This window comes from Triticum dicoccoides, chromosome 1A (genome assembly GCF_002162155.2).
Source record: "Triticum dicoccoides isolate Atlit2015 ecotype Zavitan chromosome 1A, WEW_v2.0, whole genome shotgun sequence".
Taxonomy (NCBI): domain Eukaryota; kingdom Viridiplantae; phylum Streptophyta; class Magnoliopsida; order Poales; family Poaceae; genus Triticum; species Triticum dicoccoides.
Window position 1 is genome coordinate 64,614,642 of NC_041380.1, and position 7,316 is coordinate 64,621,957.

Below are 7,316 nucleotides of genomic sequence, written 5' to 3' on the forward strand. Positions count from 1 at the left end.
TGGTCCCCAGCCTTGGATTAGATATCTTTTCGGCAAGCTTATATTGGAAATTTATAGCAAACTCTGCCACAACATACAATAGTTAATTTATACTCAAATCCTTAGCGAACCTATTAGCAAAATTTACTGGCTCTGCCCTTGCGTGACAGCCCCAGCGAAGGAAAATGATGAAATTGTTATTTTTTCACAAGCAACGAGCTCCACGTCGAAAAGCGAAGCGAGCCGCGTTAGCGTGCCACTCTTCGGATTTTTGGCAAGCAATAAGCACTTAAATAACACAATTCAAGTGTACCAGATTCTTTATCATTTCGAGGAGAGCTTTCCTATTCTAACTATTTCCCAGGATTGAGGAACTTTCTGGCGTAACATACCCGTAATGGGGCAATATGGCGAGTTCCCTTTTTCTTTCCAAATGAACTTATGCTTAGTCTAAAATTGGTAAATACCAAATAATCTTTTTTTCACCTAGTTGTCTCTATTTCGATTGTATTCTATGTCAATAGGTTCGTTTTTGCTTTGTCGATAACTATCTCGCCATTAGCGATGAATTGGATTTATTAGTAAGGGAATGAATGAAGCGGATCCTTGACAACGCTTTGCTTCGGACGCAGCTACTACTTCAACCACGCCCATCCGAAGCAAAATTCCATCAGCCAAGACCCTGCTGAAAGTGACTACTTCCTCGACATCTCCTTCTATTGGGTCTCCTTCGCCACAACTACTGTTTACATCGCTGAAGTCTACCCTGTCCTTGTCTACCACCGTGAATCTGACCAGGTTCAAGAACATGGAATGCAATGGGATCCAGGCGGCATTGGCTTGTCCCTGGACCAACGCATGGGCCTGGGAGGATGCAAGGGAGAGCATATCTTGTACTCCCAGGCATGGAGTACTCCGGCTGCACCAGCCACATCACAGCCGTTGGTTGGAATATGTAGGTACAGGATAGAGTGTGGACACCCCCATCCTGCGGAATTTGCAGAAACCCCCCTACATAAGTACAGAAAAACTGCAACAATCCCCTAATCTAGCTCCAGAAGTTGTGCTGCCCTGGGTTTGGAACATAAATAAAAGGCACATCCTGTGCCTCATTAGCTGATCGTTTCAGGCCGAGGAATTCAACTGATCCGACACACACGCATATACACACAACAACAGCAACGAACAATCGATCTAGTGGATCACGGCATGGCAGCTTCTTCTTCTTCTACCTCTCGCTCCCCATTTCTGTATCCCGAGTTCGAGCTTGTAATCGATCCTTGCTACTCTTTTTTTTTTGAAACGGGGTCCTTGCTACTTCAATTCGCTGAGATAATCGTAGATCGAGAGTGATGTATTGGGTTGCTGATGCACCTGTCATCTTGTCTTGGGTTGCTGATGCACCTTTCATCTTGTCCCCAAGGAAGCAGGAATGCTGGGGAATATGATGTAGACCAGTCTATCTTAAATCCTAAATGATATGTGACTATTTTGGTTCCTTGGCTCTGGGGCTACCAACACGCAGATAATACTGGAATGCAGTGCAATTACGAGGCACATAGAGGGTAACCGTCTCCAGCTGATAACATGCCCTGTTCTTTGGTGAACCCGAGTGTGCAGTGAAATCAGGTCGAATTGCGCTCAAAGCTATACCAAAGATGCAAGGCTACACATTAAATGTCATATACAAAATGGATGTCATAGGAGGATTCGAGGTTGCCATCTCAATATAATAATTACTTAAATCAAAAGGTACGATGCTAGATTTGTGTTGCTCAAAATTTGAACAAGATGTGGCGCTATGGATCAGTTACCAGCAAGACCATAAAGGACTTGCAAACTGAAACTGAACCTGCAGCTTGGACAGTCTGACCAATCGAACTTATGTGCAAGCAAAACTTGTAGTATAAAGTAAAATCAAACTGCTGAATCAACTACTGTGCAAGCTAAAATGGCATATACAGGAAAAATGTGCAAGCTGCTGAATCAAACATTTGTGCCGTGAAAGCTTTGCGACTGTAGGACCAAACTGGAATGTTAAACTAAGAGCAGAGTAAAAATATTTAGCAGCTGACCTCCAGTGTGAGAATGACAATGCTTAAAAACAGTGTGCCAGACGGAAATTTGTATTCGACGAAAAATGTTAGAATGTCAAAATCCAAACAGTAAAACATGCTAAAAAGAAATAAAAGAAATTGAAAGTCAAGTAATGAGAAAACTATGAACGAATTCGCTTTGCTCCTTTCTATGTGCAATAGTGGAATGGATGCATTAAAAGGAAAATAGCTAGAAAACTTTCCAAATTCTGTCACATCAAAACTTATGAAATGGACTGCAAGATAAACTCGCAGCAGTGCATTTCATTTTAGGCACCATGATGACCTACATTCCCTGACAGAAAGCACACAATGGCACAGGGTGCAAATTCACACATAAAAACTGCTGGAGGCAACTTAGTAAAGCGAACAGAAACTGGATAACATCCATACCCACTGTCCATAACCATAGCAGATCTTTACATAAAGTGCTAAGAAAGGGTGTCGCTGAAACTACACATGCAGGTTGATAAACTCACAAGGGGCTCAAAAATTGTCTGGAAATTGCATCCATGTGAATACAAACAACTGCACCACCCGATTAATAGTTCATTCAACTAATGGGCTAACGAAAACGTGTGCATATAATATTTCTCCAGCACCAAAGGCAACAGCTAGATGAACCTGCAACGCCTTTGCAAGTGCAAGTCTAACATTAACCGGCATTAAGATGATAGACCGTTAACAGGCACACACCTTTATCCCCAACTACCTGACATGTGCCTTACTCTCGCTCAATCTGAATGGTCACATGACTGATGTTGTACTCTGCCTTGATGTACCCAATGACCTTGTCAAGCATTTTATCAGCATCCGCATCCTGCGTGATCGTCACATGGCATGCCAAGAGCACCTTCCCCACTGTGATAGCCCAGATGTGCAGCTCATGGACAGCAATCACACCTTCCATCTTACGGAGACCACTCTCAAGCCTGGTGGCATCAATCTCGCGGGGCGTGCTCTCCATAAGGACCTCAAGTATGTTCCGGATCATCTTGATTGTGGTGAACAGTACAATCACAGAGAAGATGAGGGTGCATATGAGATCAATAATCTTCCATTCGGGCTTGTACCAGATGAGAGCCCCTCCAATCATTACGCCAATGCTCTGGATGGAGTCCCCAATTACGTGCAGATAGGCACTGTGAACATTGATATTGCGACGAGGCTTCTTAGCAGGCTTGGCTCCAGGCTGGGCACTCTCACAATCACCATCATGTTTAAGCAATGGTTGCTCAACATCCTGATGTTGTCCAGTGCTCGAATGAGAGTGATGATTAGTTGTAACGGTAATAGAAGTACCATGGCTGTGCTCATGGTGATGTACATGGCCCTGCTCATGATCTCCATGATGGGAATGGTCATCCTCTGAGTTACCATGATCGTGGTCATGTGAATGTCCATGGCTGTGCCCATGTCCACCGTGCCCATGGTCATGACCAAGCAACACTGCCATTATGATGTTAACAAACAAACCAAAAGCTGATACAGCAAACATGAGGGAGCCCTGTACCTCGCCGCTTTCATTAATGAGCCTCATAATAGCTTCGTAGACAAGTATGCCAGCAAGGAGCCATATAAGCTGAATGGAAACCAATGCCCCAAGAATCTCTATACGGAAAAATCCATATGACTGCTGAGGTGTCGCTTCCCAACCAGCTGCCCATAGGGAGAACAAAGATATGGCAAAGGCTGCAACATCCGAAAGGAGATGGGCAGCATCAGTCAAGATTGCAAGACTGTTTGCTTTGATGCCTCCAACCACTTCAACCGCCATGAATATAACACAAAGGATCACAGCAATTAGGAGCTTCTTCATGGATGCAGACCTCTCCTTTGAATCTTTCGAGGTGTTACTGGCATCAGAAAAGTCGCAAGCAGCACCTCTGCAAACTTTGTTCCCAGCTGCTCCAGAAGCGGATGAGATGTCCATGGTTACTTCAGGAACATGGAGCAGTGTAGAATTATGGCTGTCCATCTAAAAACAACAACTGAGTCAATACACAAGTACAATAATGATTCTAGATCTACTAATACAAGATGCTATAATAAGAAGAAAAAAAATCTTGTGTGTAGTTCCTACTAAATAGTGCGAAAAATGAAGTGACCACATGTGAAAAAAATACTATCACAAGTAGAAGTGGAAGGTAAAACTTGTGAGAATATTCATAAAATAATAGTCAATAAAGATCACGATCCAAAGGGGATATTTGCAAACATGACAGTCATTAAGATCGAAATCCACAGAGGATAACATATCTACCATATTTTAGCATGCAGTTCATAAAAATGGTACGCCTGGACCACATCCTAATTGATAAATTGGATGTCATCAGCTATGAAAAGGTCAGCGAAGGCAAAGTCAATATTCAGTAGGTTTGCAAAACATGGCAGGAATCTGGAGCCTGCTAGCCAAACAACATATGCCTACGAACTAACAATAGCGATTTCAGATAAGACTATCTTTCCACCTTTATGTGAACAACACGGAGCAGAGTAACCCAAGTGGCCAAAGCTGAGCAGAAAGTGCATTAACCTAAGTTTACAATATGAAACAGAGACGCACAACTTAAACAAAAACACTGACGGTCTGGTCGCAGAAGAAAATCACTGTGCGGGCACTGCACTACTAATTGGTTCTCAGCAGTCCCTATCTTGCAGATTCGATCACACCTAAAAAACCCTGAACAAGAAGTATCACAAGTCACAACAGTAAACCGGCAAGACCACACAAACATCAGCAGTACTAATCTGCAAACAAGCATAAGAACACAGATATCTACCTCGGCCCCCAAACCACAGAAGAATCAAATTGACATCAACCAGATACCCGGCATTCAGTGGCAGAAAAAAAAGATGCCTCTTCTACCCGAATATTCACCAATCTGGCAGTAGACATAGCTAATTCAGAAACGGATATTATCCGGGTCACAAGATGCTGCGCGGAATGACGGAAAAAAGCGAACACAAATTGGAGTTTGGCACCACGGGAGGCTAGGCTAGTAGGGGCAGCTGCGATGGATAAGTACTTGACGCGAAGGAGGCCAACAAACAGAGCCGAAGTGATTGATTAATCCGCCACGGCACGCCGCTCGCTGCCAAGCGAGCACGTCCCCAACGAACTCGGCCTGTCGGCCACCACCTGCAGACCAATGGAATCGCGTCGCAAGGACCCGACGCAGAAACCAACAAGGAAAAATAACATGCGCGGCACGGGCCACGGAGACAGCGACCCGCGATCCAATTCCTCCCATCAGGATGCTAGATAGACTAGCAGTAGCACCCTTCGAATTTTCTTCCCGCAATCCCTGACCCGAACCGCCCCGATCCAACCCCGGCCGCGTCCACAATCACCGGTGACTGAAACCCACAGCAGAAACTGAAAACAAAAATCGCCGCAGAGACGCCACGGGGGAACCGAGGCGCGCAGGAGCCGCACGAGACGGGATGGAATCGGTAAATCCTCTCGCCATGGAGGGTCCATTGGTGGGAACGGGGCGGAGCGGAGCGGAGTAGAAAATCAATCCACGGGACAATCCTTAGTTCCGGCGGGGGCAATCAGAGAGGGGGAGAGGCTGGGGGAGGCTCTAACCTGGATGGGGATGGCCGGAGCCTCGGCAGGAGCAGCGGTGCCGCCGCCGCCGCCGCCGCCAGGGAGTTTGGGAGACGCGACGGGAGGGAGGCGGTTCGTGGGGACGGCGAAGTGTGGAGAGGAGAGGAGGCGTGAGTCGCGAGGGGATGCGACAGAAAAGGGGGCGAGCGGAAGGGTAGTCCGGTAGTTTTGTGCCGAAGAGGCGAAGAGGGATATCCCGCTCGATCCCTAGCTGGATTCTCCCTCACACGCACGGTTTACCGTGTCAATCAACACCCCAAAAAACAGCTTCGTGCAGTATTTTACTTGGCGGTTAAAAAAATTTGCAACGAAACGGGCATGTTTTCATTCAAAACAGTGTACGTGACACCGACGCACGTTATGGAGTTTGGCCGCATTAATTAAAACCAAAACTGATTTGGGCTGTAATCCAGTCAATGCTCGGGGAAAACTTGAAATTCGCCAACGCAGCAGCGGGGGAGAAAGGGCAGGTGGGGCTACTAGTAGTAGTGGAGGTTCAAAGAAAGCAGCGTCAGAGATGATGATGATGGCGAATCGTGTGTGCGCATTTGGTTCGTCGGGCGACCAGAGCGGCGGGAGGAAGGAAGAGGATCTCGCACGGCTCCGCGCCGCCGGGGTCGGGAACCTTGCGCCCCAACCAACCCCTTTCTTGGCGCAGCCGCGCCGCCGCCCTACGACGTGGACGCGGGGAAAGGGGAGGAGGGGGTCGACGGTCGACGGGAACGGGGTGGAAGGAGCGAGAACGTCCGCGACGACCGAAAAGAAGAAGGAAACGCACAGTACCATAAACGACGACGGAAAAATCTCTTGAACGGATGTCGGCATCTACGGAACTGGGGAAGGAGAAATGTTGGGTCGATGCTTGGAGCGGGAGATTGGTTGGTTTACCCGTATTTGATCTTGACGCCGGCGGCCGGCCGGCGAGCCCCACGAGCGCGGAGGGCGGCGGGAGGTGGCGGGCGATCTTCACGCGCGGGCGTCGGCGGGGTTGAGGAGGCGGACTGGTAGGAGGAGGGATGGGTCGGGTGGACGGGTGCCGTGCGGATCTCGTTTTATAAGCCCAGCTGACACGAACGAAACAGGCAAGGGGTTTCTTTACGGCGTGCTGACACAAACCTGGCTAAAACCGCAAGGCAAGGTTCGGAAAGAAAAGTTCGAATAAAAAAAGTTTTAAAACGAAAAGGAGGCAACCCACGCCGCGCAGGGTGGAAATTGTCAGCAGCATCAGCTCTTTCCGGATTTGCGAGCCATGGATGTTTGACTTCAAATCCAGATTTCGTTTGAAATTCAATTTAAATTGTACATCCAACCTTGACTCTATCTGCTCTTCACACTACCCTTGGTGTCGTCGTGGATGTCACGCCATAACATTCCCTCTGATATGGTGGCCGTAAGCGTCGTTGCCTTTTTTTTTCCTTCCCTTTTTTGAGCAAAAATAGACGTTTTTGATTCTGGTTGTGGTTAACCTCTTCATCCCGACCATCTTAAACATGATACCTTGACTCCAAATGATCACATATGCTGCCAACTTTGACTCGCCACCACCAGGGACCTTTTTTTTTCTTCATCACCCTCCTCCATCTTAACCTTATACTTTAACTCCCTGCTGGGCCGGTCGTTTTACGCCC

The 7,316-nt window shown here is 47.2% G+C and overlaps 1 protein-coding gene across 3 annotated transcripts; it reads right to left on the bottom strand.

The window, feature by feature from the left end:
• Nucleotides 1-2,436: 2,436 nt before the first annotated feature.
• Nucleotides 2,437-6,726, bottom strand: LOC119363398 (metal tolerance protein 1-like). Of its 3 annotated transcripts, XM_037628757.1 has the most exons (3): nucleotides 4,859-4,873; nucleotides 4,663-4,758; nucleotides 2,437-4,053 (listed from the first exon to the last, which is right to left on the bottom strand). In XM_037628757.1, exon 3 carries the CDS (start codon nucleotides 4,051-4,053, stop codon nucleotides 2,800-2,802), a length of 1,254 nt encoding a protein of 417 aa, XP_037484654.1. In that variant the 5' UTR covers nucleotides 4,663-4,758; nucleotides 4,859-4,873; the 3' UTR covers nucleotides 2,437-2,799. The 3 variants fall into 3 exon arrangements, with proteins under 3 accessions (XP_037484654.1, XP_037484641.1, XP_037484649.1); XM_037628744.1 differs by lacking the exons at nucleotides 4,663-4,758; nucleotides 4,859-4,873 and adding an exon at nucleotides 6,577-6,726; XM_037628752.1 differs by lacking the exons at nucleotides 4,663-4,758; nucleotides 4,859-4,873 and adding an exon at nucleotides 5,668-5,822.
• Nucleotides 6,727-7,316: the final 590 nt, after the last annotated feature.

What these genes read in the sequence shown, in the direction of transcription:
- LOC119363398 (XM_037628744.1), bottom strand. Translation starts at nt 4,053, where the DNA reads ATGGACAGCCATAATTCTACACTGCTCCATGTTCCTGAAGTAACCATG.